The sequence below is a fragment of the Schistocerca serialis genome, chromosome 1 (assembly GCF_023864345.2).
Source record: "Schistocerca serialis cubense isolate TAMUIC-IGC-003099 chromosome 1, iqSchSeri2.2, whole genome shotgun sequence".
Lineage (NCBI taxonomy): Eukaryota > Metazoa > Arthropoda > Insecta > Orthoptera > Acrididae > Schistocerca > Schistocerca serialis.
The window spans coordinates 370,267,713-370,288,530 of NC_064638.1; the positions used below are offsets into that span (position 1 = coordinate 370,267,713).

The window sequence follows — 20,818 nt, forward strand, 5'->3', positions numbered from 1 at the left end:
AACAAACCAGATACTGAAATAGTGACAAACGGTACAGCAGAAGTATATACACCTCAAGGACAAATTTGAAATTTATCCATAAAACCACGGAACTCAACTAGATTGTTCCAGCACTGTCATATAATAGGAATTTTTAATTTCCAAATAGTGAGCTGCAGAGCACACACTACCCTGTCAAGTATTCTCATTTGCAGTGAGGAATCAAATAGACCTGCACAGTGGCACTTCTCATCTTTTTCACTTTTTTGGCTCTAATGAACGATAAAATTATGGCAAGTTCAGCATATTGTAGAATCTATATTTCAGCTAAGTTGAATTCTACAATTATATTTCTTCTTACTGTTCTGGCAGTGATAGGAATTCTAAACAATTTCATTTTCAAAACACTGAACTCTTGGTTCTAGCACGTAATTTTAAAGAAGGCAGACAGATGAATAGTATTAAATTTCCATTCTTCATGCAGATTTTTCATCAACATTACTCCTTTGACATGAATGTTAACTGTAAACTGTTCACTGGCTTACAGGAAAAAATTTTAGTTGTTATGATGCTTTTCAAATGCATAGTTATATCTTCCACAAACACTAAGTCTGATACCTATTTTAATATTTAAGACTTTCATTAAGAGAAAAAGGAAAACATTCTGACAAACAGCAAAGAAAACATAACAAACTTATGCCCAACTAAGCAATTTGGGCTGTGGTCAGGTATGCCCCCTTGGTCCCCACACTCCACTTCCGTACATTTAAGAAATATTTTTAAGTGGTGATGCTTTACACCTTGATGATTTACAAAATTTACACACTTCACCTCAACTTTCATTAGGTGACAGAATTCCACTGTTTCAGCACACAATGTCTCTAGGTGAATGAAGCAACGATTAGTCAAAACATCTTTCCTGAATTTACTTTCAAATTTGTTTTTGGAGATTAAACCCTCAAGAAGGTAAGCGAGTACACAACCAAAATAATGATTTTTTGGAGGGCAAGAAGTGAATGGCCAGTGGTGTAATACCAATACAAGAAACTATTTGCACCAATAAGGTCTGGAAGTATGTTGGGATGATTAGTGGAATATGTTGTGACAAATGAGTGCAAGAAATTTCAATGCAATTTTGTTACACTGAAATTTAGCTGTCACCTAAGTAAGCTGAAATTGACTGTGCAATCAATCCAAGTGCGACTAAAAGATGTTTGGGCAGTAAAGGTGTTATAGAATGGAATAGATTTGATGATGGGATTATCTCAAAATGTGTCATGAGATAATAAATAAATAAATATCCTGACAATGAAGACAAATGTATTACCATTTAGTGCCAACAAAATGACAGATCTGTGAGAGGTTTCGTGTCAAAAGTGATAAGAAGACATCAGGGTAGTTCAATACCATTAGGCAAGTAATGAGCACAACATAGTTTGCGCTGTGAACAAGAGACAATTCGTTTTCCAGAAGAAAAAGAGAACTTGAATAAAGGAACATACGGACGAGAGAGAGAGAGAGAGAGAGAGAGAGAGAGAGAGAGAGAGAGAGAATGGAAGGGGGGGGGGTGCGCAATACACGACACATTACTATCAGCCAGTGGCAAAATCACTGAGAAACTGGCAAATCCTTGATAACAATTGAATCAGAAATGAAATGACAAAGCACACAAAATGAAGACACACACACACACACACACACACACACACACACACACACACAGCTATGCTGCCCTGGCGCTATGGCCTGGTTTTGTCGAGTGGCCAATTTTACTCATTTTGCTGCTTGTGTGACAGACAATACTTGACAGTAACAGATTTTATAAATTTAGATGTAAATTCAATTCAATGGAGCAATGTACATTTTTTTACAACCAAACTCCCAAAAAGGCTCAAAATGCCTTTTCTGTTCATCATGTTTCTCACATTTTCACAAACTGTTCCCTGTAATTATTGCCTAGAATTATTAGTCACAATTTTACCTTCAACATATTTTTTAATTATTGCATGTTTTGGTCTTGTTTGTTGCCCAAACACTTCCCTATCATCACTTCCTCCAAACTAACATGAAGTTACATGATGAACCAATAATAATTTACACAAAACTTTCAGTTCATGCTACAGAATAATAAATAAAACAAATATGTTTTATTAATCTGAAAACAATAAATGCAGTTACTTACAGTATCACAGTAAATCCAAAACTGTAACTAAATGGCATAGCAAATCATTAAATTTTACACATATATTGGACATGATGCAACACCAACATAATTTTTTGTAAGTCACACATTCACATCTGGAGATACTCTTTTGGCACATGTTTTTATGTGCCCAGGTCTCTGATCTCCTATGTACACTAAATATTTATTATTGAAACTACATAACGAGTATAAAATTTAAAGCTGTACATACAATATACTGCTAATACCTAAACACAAAACAGAAAAAAATCATTTATTGTAAATAATTTTATAACAATCTCAGGCTCAGACTCACATATATCTGCACGACCATGCTTCTTAATAACATAGAAAGAGTTACACAAAAAGAAACACTTAAATCACAGTTTAACAGTTACAAATATTCTTGTCACTGCAAAAATGCTAAATGCATTGCTAAAAGTTAAGCTGCTGCATATGCACTAACAAAAAATAAAACAAATCTACAGAAATTAACCAAAGCAAGCATATCAGAACAAGTTCTCATGCAAACACAATGCCAGATGTGTGGACAATAAAAAGTTTGTAATTATTTTTTAAAACGAAATTGAGTGCAACTGCGAAGTCAGGCAGGAAGAAATGGACTATTTTCTAACTCAAACACCAGCTGTGATGGTATACTTTTTCCAATTCTTAGTTTTTTTTCCTTCTTTGCATTTCTTAATTTCAAATTTCTGAGCTGATCACTGGAAGTTTCACTACCTCTGCAATACAGTAATGCATCCCACCAATCATTGTGATTAATACTCTAAACTGGTCACTGGCTGGTATCAATAAAATTTCTTTACCGGAAGAAACATAATGTACATCTAATGCTTTTACTTAAAACTTTTTTAATTTGAAAATTAACTACAAAAAGTTTGGTCTAATCAGCTCTTCTTTCATAGTCAGAAGTCACATGCCATTGATACTTCATACTCAAATCTAATCTCTTCATTCTCAAGATTTTCATTTTGGTAATGCTGCTCTAATTATGCTTCTGTATACTGCATGATTAAGGTTTACATTAAATCTTTATACTCCACTGTATGTCACTTTATATGTTATATGCTCATGAGTTCTCAAAATATTTATGAAAGGTCTGATCATAAAATTTCAAACTGTGCAGTGTACAGTCAGAAGACATCACATGTCCATTGCTATTATCGATGCAGGCTGACAATCCATTAATGAAAGGTAATAGAGGAAGCACCCTAACGCCAAAGCCAAACATGAACTGCTAGAATTCATTTTCTAAGAAACATTCTGTTCGTTTATTGCTGCAGCATGAGAACCTTCCACAAAAATCACCACTGGCACTGTGTCAGCAGGAGCTTACAGAATGAGTACATTTCTATTCATCTAAAAATTAACTTGCACAAAAATACACAACAAATTCTTTTCCAGTTGTCGTCTTACCATGCCGAGAACAGAATCTTGCTAGAAAAGAAAAGTTATTCACAACTTTAGTCAAGTGTAATTAACCACTTTTGGTTGATACAGATTCAACTTTTAACAAACTCATAATATAAAATATGGGTATGTTATGGTTTAAAAGAAAACAACCAACAGTTCATGATACAAGTTTTCAACGAGGTATTTATATTAATTCACATTTAAAAGTAAATCATTCATCAATGCAAATATTGGTTTGTGTGTATGGTGCTTCACCTGGCTGGCATTGATATGATACACCCTTATAGTCCTTTGATTTGAAAGCAAGTCCATACAGCCAGTCACAGAAAAATTTACAATTTACTATGTTGCCTGAATTGCAGTGCAGATTAGTATGATTTAAATACAGAAAACAATATCAGAGGTGAAATCTACTATGTGTGATTAAAAAAAAGCCCATCATCAAGGAGGGAAGATATGACTTTATATACCCTTGACAGTATGAGCAGTACAGACAGAGCACAAGCTTAGGTTATGAAAGAATGGGAAAGGAAATTGGTGATGCCCCTTTCAAAGGAACCATCTCGGCTTTCACCTGAAGCGATTTAGGGAAATAGCAGAAAGTGTAATTCTGGATAGCCAGACAGGGATATGAACCATCATCCTCCTGAATGTACGTCCAGTGGGCAACCAATGCACCACCACACACTGTCCCGCTACCAATGTTCACAGGATTTGATTCCCAGTTATATAATAAAGCGTACAAGCTACTAAGGAGTTAAAATGTGGTGTGCAGTGAACCACAGGAACCATAGACTGGAGGGGTCGTCTTCCCAGAATAAAAAGCCATGTGTTACGAGGTCAGTGCCCAAATCAGAGGAGGATCAGAGCCACTTCATCCCCCTGGAGCAACCAACACAAGGAACACCACAGCTCGATAGTTGCCTGTAGCTTATAGACTCTCACTGCCAGCCCATCCCTCCTCCCTCAATAGCATGGACATCTGACGCAACAGTGAAATGACTGGCACACTGTGTCACTCGCGTCCCTGCAGGCATCCTTGGTGGCTTGGTCTGCTTGCTCATTTCCCCACATTTCCACGAGCCCCAGTACCCAGCAGTTGAGCATGTACTACTTGGACCATTTTTTCTGCTGGGTACATGTGATGCTTGTAGGACACTAATGGAATTGGAGAAGATGAGAAATTGTTGGCTCTGTTAGAAATTGTTGGCCCTGAAGATCCCTCATCTGCTCCAGTGCCTTCAGGATCACATAGAGCACTGTGATAAATACAGTATATTCATGGGGGAAGGTGAATCTTGAAGATACAGTTGGCAAACACTACTGAACAGCCAAAGGAGTCCCCTTGTTGGGATCCATCACTATACGCAACAGTAAAACCGAGATTCCTATCTAACATTAAAAAAAATGGGCCTCTGTAGAAGCCAAGGAGGAGGACATAGGACTTTAAAACCAGCCACACCCCATCTCTAAAATGCAATCCTTCACCCGAATCATTACTCATTGTCAATTATGAAAAAGCCCTTCTGTTGGGCCAAGCAATGGTATGGTATAGAATATAAGCAGCTGTGAATGACATGGACAGTGCTTTATAGGCCTGTTGAACCATAAACAGTTGTCATCTGATATGAAGTGGCTGCTTCCTAGCCTCAACACAAAGGCTCTGTGTGGGGCTCATTCTAGAGGCCTTGTTGGCCAGCCAAATACATTTGTGGCCCACCACGTCCAACATTTTTAAATAAGAGGGGCGAACCAACCTATACAATATGTACCACGCAACTATTGTTGTTAATACATTTTAAGATACTGATTGGTTTTTAGAGACTGTCTTTTCAAGTCCTAAAAGTGTGGCCAAGAAAACTCACTTGTCTTTAAAATTAAAAACCGTGTGTCTTATCCTCAACTCATGAAAGTCTAAAACAGAACATCAATGGTTAAAAAGAACGCACAGAGACTTCTTGATGGAAAAAATTAAAACACCTCTTCTCTAGCCAATGTTCTAGACATTGAGTAGTCAGTTGCAACTGACACATTGTCATTGCGCAAATACAGAACAACAAAAGACTGAAGTCATTGACAAACATGGAACACTGAACAGGACACTCAACAACGGACATGATAGTATTAGTAGCTATGGGAGAGACAGTAACACACAAAACACTACCTTGAGGGACACCATTCTCCTGCTCAAAGTGATCAGAGACGATATCATCAACTTGATATCTGAAATTGCATTGTAGAGGAAGGACAGTATAAAGATGGGAAGACATTCTCAAAAACCCCATTCATGGAGCTGCCTTATGATAATTTGCCCCCAAGAATTAATGTAGGTATTTTTGATGTCAAAAAATATACCCAGTAGCTGACATTGCATAGCTGCTTTTAGGAGGCCCAGGTTATCAAAGGTGATTCATCCTGAGCTCACACAAAGAAAATGATCAAGGAGCTGCCTGGATTCTAGGCTACAAACAAGGGGCAGTTGACCGTCCACTCCAAGGTCTTTTCCACACAACTAATGAGGACAACACAATGGCAATTACTCAAGTATTTGTGATTCTTTCCAGGTTTTAAAATGGAAGTAAAATTGCGTCTCACCTTGAGTTGGAAAAGTGTATGTATGCCTAAATGAGGTGAAAAAAGGTGAGGATAATTTTTTTGCTCCACTCTGTGAGGTGCCATGATATATTGTGATGGACCCCATCATGACCAGGTACCATGTCACAAGCTTGGACCCCATCATGACCAGGTGCCATGTCACAAGCTGCAGATAACACAGAATCTAGCAACCACTTGGAGAAGGGACAGTCGTTTTCTTCTTCAGTGTGGAACTGAACTCCCAATAGCCCCTCTCAGCAGCCACTCTGCAGCATTGGAATGCTGAATTCTGACTGGCAGTGGCACTAATTATTGGAAAATAAGCTATCATAATCTGGCCAGTGTCTTATGGGTTGGTCCGCAGCAGTCAACAGACACATTTCTCCTCCCCTCCAAAATCCTTCTGATGGTCTGCCTCACATCTGCACTCTTAGTGGAGCAGTTTATAACAGTCACAAGCTGTTGCCATGATCTCTTTTTGCAGTCTCTAATACGAAACCAGATCAGGAAGTGATCACTTGAGTGTAAGTCATCAACCATTCTTCACTGAGCTCTGTGTGCGAGGACCAGAGATCGTACAAAGAAATTGATACAGTGAATGACCCCATTTTCGTGCTGAAGCGTCTGCTCTGCCCCACATTCAACAAACATGCAAGTGTGGACATGAAGGCTCTAAATTGTACTCCTGGGGCAGGTGGTTGCAGAGCCTTAAAGCATACTGTGTGCATTAAGATCACCACAGAGAAGGAAGGGTTGGGGGAGATGCATAAGGAGTTCACTGAGAGCCTCTTGTAGAACACCTCACGTTGGGGCACGCGGAGTGGACATACTGTTAACTTATGATGTACATGCACTAATACAGCAACTGCTTATAGGCTGGTTGTGAGGAAGTGAGAGAATGAGGGGTATGTCTTGTTTATGAAAACAGCCACACTTTTAGCTCTCTCTCCACTAAGGTCATCATTTCATGAATAATGTATCCACATAGCTCAGAGGTGTCAGAGAATTTAAAATGTCTCTCATGAGGAAATATACACATTGGTCTACCCCAGTGTACTAGATGTAGTTCCTCCACATCTGTCTTCAACACATTCAAGTTCCACTGAAGTATGAAAGCCATCTCAATAGTGAGATTTATTCTCTGTCTTTTTCCCTGTCATTCATCCAGGGCAAGGGAGATAGCAGTGGAGGGAAAGTTGCCTCAGGGATTCGCTGGTTACCTCAGACCGACCTCGACATCTAGAACAGCGATGGTATGGTCTTCATCTGAACAATCACCCCGTTGGTTTGCACCCCCATCTCGAATTTTGGGATGGTAGGGTAGCAAGGCAGTTTTAACAGAAAAATTATGCTTGGGTCTCTTCTGTGGGATATTATAAAGGTCAGCATCTTTTGAAATGATCATGTTCCAAGCTGTGAAATACTGAGGAGAACTGGGAAAAGGTTAGAAATTGTACATATCAACTAGAACAGACGGCCCCCAATATCTTGGTCACATGATGAGGTCTAGCGAACAGTTCAAGGTGAAACAGTCACAGGCGTGAACACTGGTGAGGACCCCACGTATTTATGAAGTTGGTTTGAATCTTTATCGAATGACCTTCTCTGAATCACAATGAATAAAGACAAAATTGCCATATGAACTGTTAACATACAGCATGAGGTCGACAATATATGAAGGAGTAAGGATAGGAACCCTGTTAACTGCCTTCTTATCACTGCACTTAATTTATCAGGATAACTTTATTGTATACCATTCCTTACTTTAATATTATTTTTATCCCTCACTGTGGAGTTTAGAGTGACTTAAATGGCTCTGCCTGCCATATACCACTAATGTTACCCTGCCCTAACTAAAGATTAAAGATCATTGGTAGCATAAGGTTATTCTTTCATTTCTTTTTTTCCTTTCGGTATGTGTTCTGGTAATTACACCTCTAGTTTTCTGGTCATCTTCCTACTGAGAGCAGATGATCTTATAAAAGAGTAACTACACTCTAAAAAGTCTCAGATAGCAGAGGTCATATTTGTCCCTGCTCTTTGGAATGTTACTGAAATAAATAATTTTATAATGAATACAAAAGAAGCTGTCAGTAATGTCAGTGGCTTACCTTGCACAGCTACAGTTTGATTGCAGTACAAAGAGACAAAGCAATAATTACTCAAACATTAATTGAAAGGCTATTCACAAAAGCAATACTGAGTTGGAAATGTTTAAAATATGACTTTAACCTCAACTAACTCTAGTAGACAGTGAATATTGCCAGTAATCTCAATTGCTGATATGATTCTAACTGTTTACACAAACAGTATATATTATTGATAGAATGAAGGAAGTTTTATTCTCTTTTGAATGAAATAATAATAATAATAATAATAATAATAAAAATACTGACTACCGAGAAGAGTCTACAGATCTGAAAAAGAAGGGCACTGTCAGACATCACTTCAAGACAGTGTATCATAAAGTTACGGCATAACATTAACAAATTACTTCAACAGCAGCAAATACAAAGTTGTAGACCGAGATATTTCACAACAAAGAAAACAAATTTCAAAGCAATGACAATAACATGCTTTTCTCCCTTTTTTCTTTCAACATGTACTATGGGCATACATTCATAGAAATATTACAAATAATTAAAGTAGCATCTATTTTCCATGGTCTGCTACAAACAGTTTAAATGTAGCACTGGAAACAGAATACTTTCACTAAAAGTTCAAGAGAACTTTTTTTTCCAATTGCTATGAATAACCTTGAATTCTTCATTTATGGAAATACCAAAAGAAATTGTGCTTATATAAAAGCAAAAACAATACCTGAGCCAACAGTGACACACAAATGGTAAGAGCCCCTTCACACTTTTAGCAACAAGCATTCTTCTTCAGTAGCAACAAAGGATATGGAATGTGAGTCAACTGTGACATCTCTGTCTGTATTCTGCTTTCCATTTGTACGTTATATTAATTTATATAAGCCAAGCATGTACAGCCACCGTGAGACAATGGAGACTGACTGAAATTTTCTCACATTTTATCCAATCATATAAAATTGGTGATTACAATCAAAATGACATGAAGCCACATTTTCCCCTTTGTTACATTTGTCTTCTTTCTATGTCTTTCCAACTTTCTTTTTATTCAATATTATAAGAAAAGGAAGCCCACGAAAAACTTATTAATTACCTACTGTTTTGTAGCTCTCAGTCTTATTAAATTTTTGCAGTTTCTAAATATGGTCTGTCAGAATATAATTTCTAGATACATTGTTACTGATGTAAACCAGTCATATAACAATATTACATTACTGAAACATCAGTGGCATTACACTCAATTGCACATCAAAATATGTCCTCACCTGTACAGCATCACCAACTGGAGTAGGAGGTTTTAGTCTTGTCAGCATTTTGTAGATGTACAGATTTCTTTCAAAACTCCTGAAAATATAGAATATATGCTATGTACTGAGACACCAAAAGAAAATTTAAACAAAAGAACACACACACACAGATTTCTTTCAAAACTCCTGAAAATATAGAATATATGCTATGTACTGAGACACCAAAAGAAAATTTAAACAAAAGAGCACACACACACACACACACACACACACACACACACACACACACACACACAAAGGTACAGAGTAAACAGGTATTTTAATTATTTTTTTTGGGGGGGGGGGGGGGGCAGTGGGAGGGAGGGGATATTAACAGCTGAAATGATGCACCACCCTGACTTTTATGCTTCTGTAACATTAAAATGTGTTTTACTGTTCTTCAGAGGATTTGAACAAACAACAAAGGAATGAAAGCATAATTTGTAAATGTTTTTTAAATTTACACTAATTTCTGCTAATGAAGAATTGATGTACTAACTTACAGATAATGTCACCGAGTGCATCAAGAGAATCAGAATTCACTAGAAACTACTATTCTGCAATAAAAAACAAGTGCAGTTCCATTTGGGAAAGGAAGGCTAATATGTTACTTGCTGCTCAGTGGCTAATAATCTCCTTCATCATAACCAACATGGATTCCGCAAACAGAGATCATGTGAAACTCAGCTCGCCCTATTTGCCCAAGAAATTCACAGTGCCGTAGACACTGGCGAGCAGATTGATGCCGTATTCCTGGACTTCAGGAAGGCATTTGATACGGTTCCGCACTTACGTTTAGTGAAAAAAATACGAGCTTACGGAATATCGGACCAGGTTTGTGATTGGATTCAGGATTTCCTAGAAGAAAGAACACAACATGTCATTCTTAACGGTTCAAAATCTGCAGATGTAGAGGTAATTTCGGGAGTACCGCAGGGAAGCGTGATAGGACCTTTATTGTTTACAATATACATAAATGACTTAGTTGACAACATCGGTAGCTCCGTGAGGCTATTTGCAGATGACACGGTTGTCTACAAAAAAGTAGCAACATCAGAAGACTCGTACGTACTCCAGGAGGACCTGCAGAGGATTAATGCATGGTGCGACAGCTGGCAGCTTTCCCTAAACGTAGATAAATGTAATATAATGCGCATACATAGGGGCAGAAATCCATTCCAGTACGATTATGTCATAGGTGGTAAATCATTGGAAGCGGTAACGACCGTAAAATACTTAGGAGTTACTATCCGGAGCGATCTGAAGTGGAATGATCACATAAAACAAATAGTGGGAAAAGCAGGCGCCAGGTTGAGATTCATAGGAAGAATTCTAAGAAAATGTGACTCATCGACGAAAGAAGTAGCTTACAAAACGCTTGTTCGTCCGATTCTTGAGTATTGCTCATCAGTATGGGACTCTTACCAGGTTGGATTAATAGAAGAGATAGACATGATCCAGCGAAAAGCAGCGCGATTCGTCATGGGGACATTTAGTCAGCGCGAGAGCGTTACGGAGATGCTGAACAAGCTCCAGTGGCGGACACTTCAAGAAAGGCGTTACGCAATACGGAGAGGTTTATTATCGAAATTACGAGAGAGCACATTCCGGGAAGAGATGGGCAACATATTACTACCGCCCACATATATCTCGCGTAATGATCACAACGAAAAGATCCGAGAAATTAGAGCAAATACGGAGACTTACAAGCAGTCGTTCTTCCCACGCACAATTCGTGAATGGAACAGGGAAGGGGGAATCAGATAGTGGTACAATAAGTACCCTCCGCCACACACCGTAAGGTGGCTCGCGGAGTATTGATGTAGATGTAGATGTACAAAAAATGCTGGACGCTATTTTAGAAGCTCGCTGTGACCACCCATCAAAATGCAAAGACATTAATATCTTTGGAATTTCAGATTATCTGAACTGAAAGAGATGCCTCACTACTAATGGTATTGGAGGAAGAGAAATCAACCCCAAGATCATGGAGGGCGGTTCTTAAAAGTTCCCTTGCTCCCAATCAACTAGGATGAAGTCTGATATTTTGATCAAAATTACATGAAACCTCAGCCTCTGGATAAAATCATCTGATCAGTGTTGTAACCAACTCTCTTTGGCTTGGAAACATTCTATACAATATTTTCCTCAGCCAAAATGAAAAGGCTCAGTTCACTTTAACAATGTAATACTTAAACTTATAAAGTCCTGTTACTTTTCAGGTCATGTCTAAGATGATTTGGTTCCACAGATGGAAATTGTCATCTATACATGAAATGAGTATTTCAAAAATGATATGTCAACTGAAATATCCCCTTGTGACAACTCTATCCATTTTTAGCATTATAATTTGGTAATATTCAGGTAGGAACCAACTGATGAGTGGTGGGCCTCATATCCAAAGATTACATTTGCTCCTAAAAGTGACTGCGCAATATAATGAATACAATCACAGTCGAATTTTCTTTTTTAAATCGTATATTACCAAAGAGAGCAAAATATGAAATCAGAAAAATTTTAAATCTTTCATAGCTGCAGGGTCAAGCATCCTACTTGCCCGGCTGGCTAAAGAGGGCAAATGTACTGTGTGCCTTGCCGGCAGGTGGCTGACACAGTCCTAGGTCACAGTGGTTGCAGGTTCTTACAACCACAAAGGAAAGTGTCAAGACTAATCCAACCTCTCTCATATGTTTATCCTGGGCTGAGGAAATGTTATTTCAGAGAAATTCTATAACCTGAGGTTTACTCCAACAATATAAATCCTATAACCTTTGAAATGTCATTGACATTGGACAAATGAGTTTTGAGATATATAGTTTTATAGTGAACAGCTCCTAGAGAAGACGCCTAAATCTCAGACTGTCTCCTGTACCACGCAGCAAGAAACAGTCGAGAAACTGCATGTATTTTGCTGTGCTGTTCACCTTTTGTAGCATCTGATACATCAGTCCTATAGGATAATTCATGCCCTTTCACATAATGTGTGTGTGAATCATGTGTACCTTGCAGATTAGGAAATCTAATTACATTTTCTTGGTCATGCGTGCCATTTTCTGTTCTGCATGGCTGCAAGCGTTGCTAAGAAACTGCATGAATTTTGCAGCACTGTTCAGTTGTTGCAACATCTGATGCATTAGTTCATTAAGGTAATTCATAATCTTCAGATTATATACGTTTGTATCATTTTTTTTGTGCAGGTTAGGAAATCAAACTGTATGTATCAGATTGACTCTTAAGCAGGTAGGAACCAGGACCACATGAAAGCTGTAGCATTTTTTGTCATTACAAAGAAGAGCAGATAACAACAGTGTAGGCAGAAATGTTGAAATGCGAACAACAGAGTGTCACCATTCTACTGTCCACATCTACCAGCTCCCACACCCAAAAGTACACGAATGTCCTTAGCAGTCAGGTCTTTCTACTTGCCATCAGCCATCTGGACATTCTACCTGCTGGGTAACCATTCAGGTCCTCTAAGAACACGGCATATGTGTATGCCCATATCCGTGAAAGGGCTGACATCAAGTTTCACAGTTCTCAGACCTTAGTTTCAAATAGTCAATTAATGCCTGTCTGAAGTCAGTCACATCCAATCTATATATATATCACAAATTTCTCTTTCTATTTGATTAGTCCTTGAGTTGAGATATATCACATTATTAACCCTCCCAAAGTTAACCTGATATAAGTTCGGATGTAAGTGCCTATCTCTCAAGAGATCACAAAACTTTACATTCATTATATAGTAGCAGTATGTTCAACACCCAGCAATATTAATTTCCATCAAATGTTCAATGAAATACTTGCAACTTATTCGAACTCTCACAGATAAATCGATTATGTCCCACGAAATCAATTGGCAGACTCTCTTCTTCAACACAACAATGTACCTCACATGCCTAACCCACACTGCCTTTCTCCAGTGACAATATCCAAACTCATGCCAATAATGTGGCAACTGAAAGATAACCACCAGTAGGAGAAAAAGTACACCACCTCAGCTAACCTTGAGTGTACATGACACGTTTGTATCCCATCTTGAAGTCCTGTGTGTGGGTTTTATGACATTTAATTCTAAGAAAAACTTCAGTCTAAATGAAGAATCATTTAAAAGTCTGCACAATGAGCACGTGTGTCTAATATAAAATTATATATAGACAAAGGGCTGGCCAGTTTTTAACTTCAAAATGTGAAATTCCAGTTCCGCCAATACAAATTTAAAACTGAAAAATAAAAAAATAATAATAATAATAATAATTAATCCCAGCTTTTAAACTATTAATTTGTATCTCAGTGAAGACAGCTAGGATTAGTGTTTTCCCTTTTAAACATTTATCAACAATACTGGAATCTAACCTCCTGAAGGTAAGTACTACGTAGGTATTTGTCTCTGTGATTTTATTGTCTTCTCCACTGAATTTTACTTCCAATAAATGGTCTTAGTGCCTCTATTATGTCTTCCATTCTACAGGCAAACTAACTCCATTATGATGGATTTGGAACAGTCAACAAAACCTACCTGCTGCTGAAGCTTTTCAACCATGAATAACTGTTTATTTGCTTAATTTAAAATACTAAAGAGATTTTGAAAAAGTTGTTTAACACTCTCTTGTTGTGGCTGACATATTTTATGAACTACTTATTGTCACTCTTGATTTCTTCTTTGTCTCTTCTAGCCAGCAAACATTTCAGTCTCATACAGCAGAAGATAGTACTCTAACATCGGCAACCTCTTTGGCTATTTTATTATTTCTTATGAGGTAATCAATTATCCATCTAAAATCTCTTGCACCCCATATGCAATTATGTACATCCTTTCTTTAAAAAGGTATTCTGTATCTTCAGTTCATTACAACTTAACAAGATCTCTCAGTATCCACTACTATTAATTAATCTTTCTGCAAAAGAACCTATGCAATTAAGTGTGTGTGTGTGTGTGTGTGTGTGTGACAGAGAGAGAGAGAGAGAGAGAGAGAGAGGGATATTCTTTTGCACCGTTTGAAATCTGACTTAACATAAGGGATCGATTTATTTATTTCAGCATTATCTTAACATGTTGCATATGTTTGGTTTTTATATATTATGCGCCATATAACTGAAGGTTTTTTAATATACATTTTAAACCTTTTTAAGACATTGTATATTTGCACTGGATGCACAGGTGCAACCGAAGAGCAATAAACACACAGACACAAGTGGCCTCCTCCTTAGACAATCTGACCAGTATTAGCAAATCTGTTTGCCACTTTTTGTAACCTTTTCTATAACTGTTCCAATCTTTATCCCTTACCCTCCTTCAACAGAGACACAGATTAGTATGTCGGACATACCAGTATAATTCTGCCTGAGATATATTTGTAGCTTGTATTTCTTTCTTCTGGGCTTCTTTTATTATAATTGCTACACCTTTGCTTATTCTCTGCTGCTGGGCCACTCCTCACGCACACACACACACATATTTGTGTTTGTATCCACATATATATATATATATATATATATATATATATATATATATATATATATATATATATATATATATATAATAGAAGGAAACATTCCACGTGGGAAAAATTATATATAAAAACAAAGATGAGGTGACTTACCGAACGAAAGCGCTGGCAGGTCGATAGACACACAAACAAACGCAAACATACACACAAAATTCATATATATATATATATATATATATATATATATATATATATATATATGTGTGTGTGTGTGTGTGTGTGTGTGTGCACGCACGAGTGTATACCTGTCCTTTTTTTCCCCCTAAGGTAAGTCTTTCTGCTCCCGGGATTGGAATGACTCCTTACCCTCTCCCTTAAAACCCACATCCTTTCGTCTTTCCCTCTCCTTCCCTCTTTCCTGATGAAGCAACCGTTGGTTGCGAAAGCTTGAATTTTGTGTGTATGTTTGTGTTTGTTTGTGTGTCTATCAACCTGCCAGCGCTTTCGTTCGGTAAATCACATGATCTTTGTTTTTAGAGATATAAGTACACTGCTGACAGAAACTAAAATATTCTCAGACATATATATATATATATATATATATATATATATATATAATCTTTCCAGTCCATCAATATTCAATCCTTTACTAGGTCTGAGAATATTTTAGTTTCTGCCAGCAGTGTACTTTCCCCCTGGCTGCATTACAAGCACCACACACAGGGCCACCACTGTGGAGGAGCTGCCATCTTAATGCCCCTGATCTAGCATGATTTTGATTTGGGGTTTACTGCATGAAGTGCAGAGACCTCTGAGCAGTGCGCGAGTCTCAGACTACAAAAACAATATTTCTCAGGATTCAGTTATCATTCAGTTCTGGGATTTTTTTGTTACCTACTCCTTCTTTCTCTTTCTCTTCTGGTAATGCGTTATAAAAATGAAAGGTTGTAATGAATTTTGGAGTCCATGTTGGCCTCCTCACCTGGCTGTTAAGTCAGTTTAAAAGCTAGATAAAGGCAAGAGCATACCACCAGCTACATGATCATGCCTAATGAAGCACAAGGGTGTTAAAAATCAACCTTTAGGTTGAAAACATCTTTACTGTTGCACTGAATGTTAATGAAATTGAAAGCATATTTACAACATTTGAGTTTAAAAAAAGCAAACCATGAATGATACAAACTGATGTGGAGTTATTTGAAATGATTCTTATTTCTTAGTATCACCCCATGGAAGAAATGTTAAAGAACTCAGGCTATATGTGAAATCAAAGAGATGAAAAATACTTAATTTTTTAAAGAGCATGAAAGTATGAGCTTTGGTTATGCTCTTTAAATAGGTGTTTCTGAATTACAGACAGAAAATTCTTTAAAAGCAGTTTCCATAGTGACTGAGTGTGAAATGGATTAAACTGTTAGTAAATTAATAATCTGCATACCTAATGTATTATAGCTGACTTTTTTTCATCCAATGACATTTAGAGGAATAATTAGATTTAAAAACAGTACCAAGGACAGTAATCTATAACCAGCCCACATGAAAGAAATACTATTTTTTGGGGTGTCAGAGAAGCTTTTCCTATTTTATCCTTCCCATAGAGGGATCTGGCCATTTATATTCAAACCTCAAAGGACATTTCTTTATCAACTTTTCTTCCATTTACAAATTAGCAAGATTCTGGAATGTATTCCTTTAGTTTGATTTATCAAGCAACAGAAGGACTTCATCAACACACACACACACACACACACACACACACACACACACAGTGATTTCAGTTGCCTGAGACTGCAGTCGTGTGTGTGTGTGTGTGTGTGTGTGTGTGTGTGTGTACACATCTATTTGACGAAGGCCGTAATGGCCGAAAGTTTTATTTATTTGTGACAGTCTTTTTGTTGTGCCTATCTGTGACTCAGCATAGCATCTCCATTATTTAGTTTCAAATAAACAGATACACTTAAACTTGTTATTAATCTGGTTTCCCCTATAAATACGCTAGCGCGCGTGCGCCCACACACACACACACACACACACACACACACACACACACACACACACGTATGCACACCCGCCCACCCACACTCCCACACATGCGTACACACAAATTGAGATTACACTTTTCAATATAATATAAGTAAATTGTTATTTCATCCCAACCTAATTTTATTGCTTCGCAATAAAAGTAATTTGGATTACACATTTCACTATAATATACCATTATTTTCCCCACACTTTTTTCACTTCGGTTATAGGTCCAAAAACTGGATGTGTGTCGTGTTGGTAGCAAGTTACGGTAGGTATCTATAAGCTCCATTTCTCAAACTTCCTACGTTTAAGTTTGAAGCAATTCGTTGTTAGCTTCCTTCCGAATTTTGAGCATTATAACTGTATAGGATTCAATGGATGCACATGAGCTGTCATTAACAATTTTTATATTGTTTATTCAAGCTTCAGTTATTGTTGTGTTTAATGTAGAGATCCACTTGTGTCGTACCATATTGTGGTTTTATTTGTAAGCTATGACTGAAAAATGGCATTGCTATACTGTTGCATTTAAGCTGCAAGTGATTCTATATTCTAAAGAGCATTGAAACAGGGCTGTAGAAAGAAATTTTGGGCCACCCACAACTGAAAAAAACGATAAGAATCTGGCGGGACAGGGAAGATGTTTTAAAGAAAGCACCTCACAGTAAACATAATCTGAAAAATGAAGCAGTTAAATGGCAAAACTTGAAGCAGAACCCAGCACTCGGATTTTAGGAACAGACAAGTGGGAATTTCAGTTTCTACCAAAATGATCATTTATCAAGCAAAATAGTATCCACCAATAGAGGTTTTGCCAACTCTATCAGATCGACATAAAGCCGTTCAAAGATTTGTGAAGAAATATCAACTTTCTATGTGGGCCAAGATAAAAATATCACAGAAGATGCCAGCCAAGTATGAAGAATAACTTGTTGAATTCATCAATTTGTCCTTAAATGCAAGGAAAAGAGAAAAGCCTGAACCTCCACAAAATGGAAACACGGATGAGACTCCGTTATCTCTCATGTGCCTTCCAACAGAAATGTCGAGTCTAAGAGAATAAAGACTACTGTTGTTAATAACTCAGGGCACAAAAAGACTTATTACGCAAAAGAAGTCTGCCCTGTTGGTATAGAATCAATTTCATCCTCACAGAACAGAAGATGTTAAAAACGATTGAATGAATTGCAGACTAGTTAGCTATAATTCCAAGAGGGATTACTAGTTTACTTCAACCATTACATGTCTGTATCAACAGACCATTTACAGGACTTATGGAGGAGGAATGGAGCAGATGGATGCAATCTACAGATTCCGAAACGATGCCACTGGGAAAGAGAAAGAGAGCTAGCATTTCTAAAGTTTGTGCATGGGTCAATGCTTCATGGAACTCTATAACTACTGAAACAGTGATTAAATCATTTAAGAAGTGTGGAATCAGTTAACACACTGGAGGGTACACCGGATAATTTATTGAATGAGAATTCAGATTGTGGCACGACGGCTTCAGGTATTTCTTCCTTCACTTCTGAGGATGAATTCTGCAGATCTGAGGATGAAAATTGAAATGTGAGTACCTTTTTCCTATTTATATTGCACAGATATTTTGTGTATGTGCATACACCACAAATTGATGTATTAAGTGTTAAATTTTTTTCTCTAAAAATAAAGTCTTGAAAAGTGGGTTGCGTCTTTTATGCTGGTCAGTTTTATATGCTAGCAAACACAGTATGTTTATTATTGTTTGTATCTCAAAAGTAATTTTATTACTTCTCAATAAAAATAATTTTTACAAGAAGTTGATCAAAAAAGCAGTCTGTTATGCATTTTACAGAGTGGCATGGAACTGCCTGTGACTTTGCCCACATCCAATTATAAATGATATCTGAAGACATCATTAGATATGTTATCTTGGCAGCTACAAGAAAGCTCATGTGTATCTGGTAAAACAGCATCCAGCAGATTAGTCACTGGCCTCACTTGTCGGTGGGATAGCACTAAGGCAGTAACATGTCATAAAATTAGACTTCATTTCAAGTGAATATGGCACAAACACACGTACCTGCCTCTAAGCTGAACTGCTTTATCCCATTGTTTGTCAGCCATAGCTTTTGCAACAGCTTTTGTCCTTTCTACACATTCCATTAATGGCAACCGAACAGCCTGATTACCAGCTAGAGAGATAAGAACTCCTTCGGAACCTGGTGTTGCTTCCATCAAAGCCAGAACTGCCTCAGCTCCCATACGGCAGCCCTAATAAAGGAAGAGAAAGTTATGTATACAATTAAATATGAAAAATAATCATACAAATCCATAATACAGGAATGTTAAATCTACTGGGTCTCAGCATTCAGGTCATAAGTGTTTATTCAATAGAAGGATACCTGCATGATGTTTAATGTTCTTGAGAAGGTGACTTAACAACAGCAACAAAAAACCCACAAAAAGCCATTGATAAAAGGAAGCTACAGCAGCCTTGCAGTTATACACAATGCAGACATTATATGCAGCACTGGTGACAAAGAACTTTTATAAACAATTTAACTTGTTTCATGTTCTTCACCAAATTTTCAGTCTCTTTTCGTCGACACACACACACACACACACACACACTCAAAAGGACAGGAAGTTAGTATGTTGCAGGGCTGTCAAATGTTCCAGACCGAATATAACAGTACTTTCCACAATAAAAAGTGTAACATTTTCATATGTTTGTACGCAAAGGTTTTCAATAAGCATTATGTGCATTTATATGAGGACATAAAATAACTTTATAACAAATTTTAATTAAAATTGTTTAGTTAATTTCAGCAAATGAAAAGCTTACCAATATTCGGTCAAATGCAGATGGATTGCCACCTCGCTGCACATGTCCAAGTACAGTTATACGGGTGTCTTGCTGCAAGTTTTCTACAACAACCTGTTTCACTTTCTCTGAAGTAATCGGTTGTCCATCACGGTCTATAGCTCCTTCCGCAACAATAATAATGTTTAACCGTTGGCCTGCAAGCCGCTCCTATCAATCAAAAATGAGACCTCTATTTCTGCAATGGCACTTTTAAACGAATTTTAGTCTAAATTTCCATGGAAAAGATGCACAAAACAAGTGGCTGACATTACAAAAGATAATTAGATAGTATTGTCATAAGTTAACAACAACTATATGAGAAGCTACCTGATGTTTGTTATAATGTGTCCATTTCAGCTTTGATATGCTCAATGAGATTTTTACTCTGTCCACAGACTATCACATAATTTTTGAAGTAATTTACAATTATCAAACTATACAATCACACAACTGACTATGAATGAAATGACAAATTAGTCAAGTGATGTCAAGAGCCAAGATGCAACAGATGTTTATTGTTATTTAGCACAACAAATATTTCAAAATTAATTCATTTACTTGTTGGAAAATTTCTAGCTCACTAACAAAACCAGCTTAAATGCTTTTGAAACATTTACAGGCATAAAATATCACCGTTTTTATTTTCATGCAGTTGTATTTCTGTTTACTAAAGTACACTACAACAAACAAGAAAAAAAAAAACGTTATCTTTGTGAGTGTACAAAAAGGATAAGATTGGGGCTAAAGGATACATAGGATGGACAAGGATTAATTTTATAACTAACTGAATATTTCTGTGTGCTGGGTATGAGAAGAAACATTTATAAATTCATGGAAAACATTTCACAGGGGTACATGTACCAATTTTCAAAATTATATGCATATGCTAATGTGTAAAATCACTTAACACATGAATAAACAAATCA

At 37.1% G+C, this 20,818-nt stretch overlaps 1 protein-coding gene across 3 annotated transcripts in view; it reads right to left on the reverse strand.

Annotated features, from left to right (window-relative positions):
- LOC126470538 (ATP-dependent 6-phosphofructokinase) overlaps window positions 1–20,818 on the reverse strand; it is a 79,531-nt gene that overhangs the window by 18,803 nt on the left and 39,910 nt on the right. For 2 of the 3 annotated variants that reach the window (XR_007586232.1, XM_050098475.1), the window contains exons 7-10: window positions 19,872–20,060; window positions 19,107–19,297; window positions 9,549–9,627; window positions 3,599–3,619 (exon numbers count right to left, since the gene is read on the reverse strand). Coding sequence is in view for 1 of the 3 variants with exons in the window: in XM_050098475.1 (XP_049954432.1) it covers window positions 3,599–3,619; window positions 9,549–9,627; window positions 19,107–19,297; window positions 19,872–20,060 (480 nt within the window). In the remaining 2 variants the exon portion in view is untranslated. The remainder of the gene's footprint in view (window positions 1–3,598; window positions 3,620–9,548; window positions 9,628–19,106; window positions 19,298–19,871; window positions 20,061–20,818) is intronic. The other variant, XR_007586233.1, reaches the window with a different exon arrangement.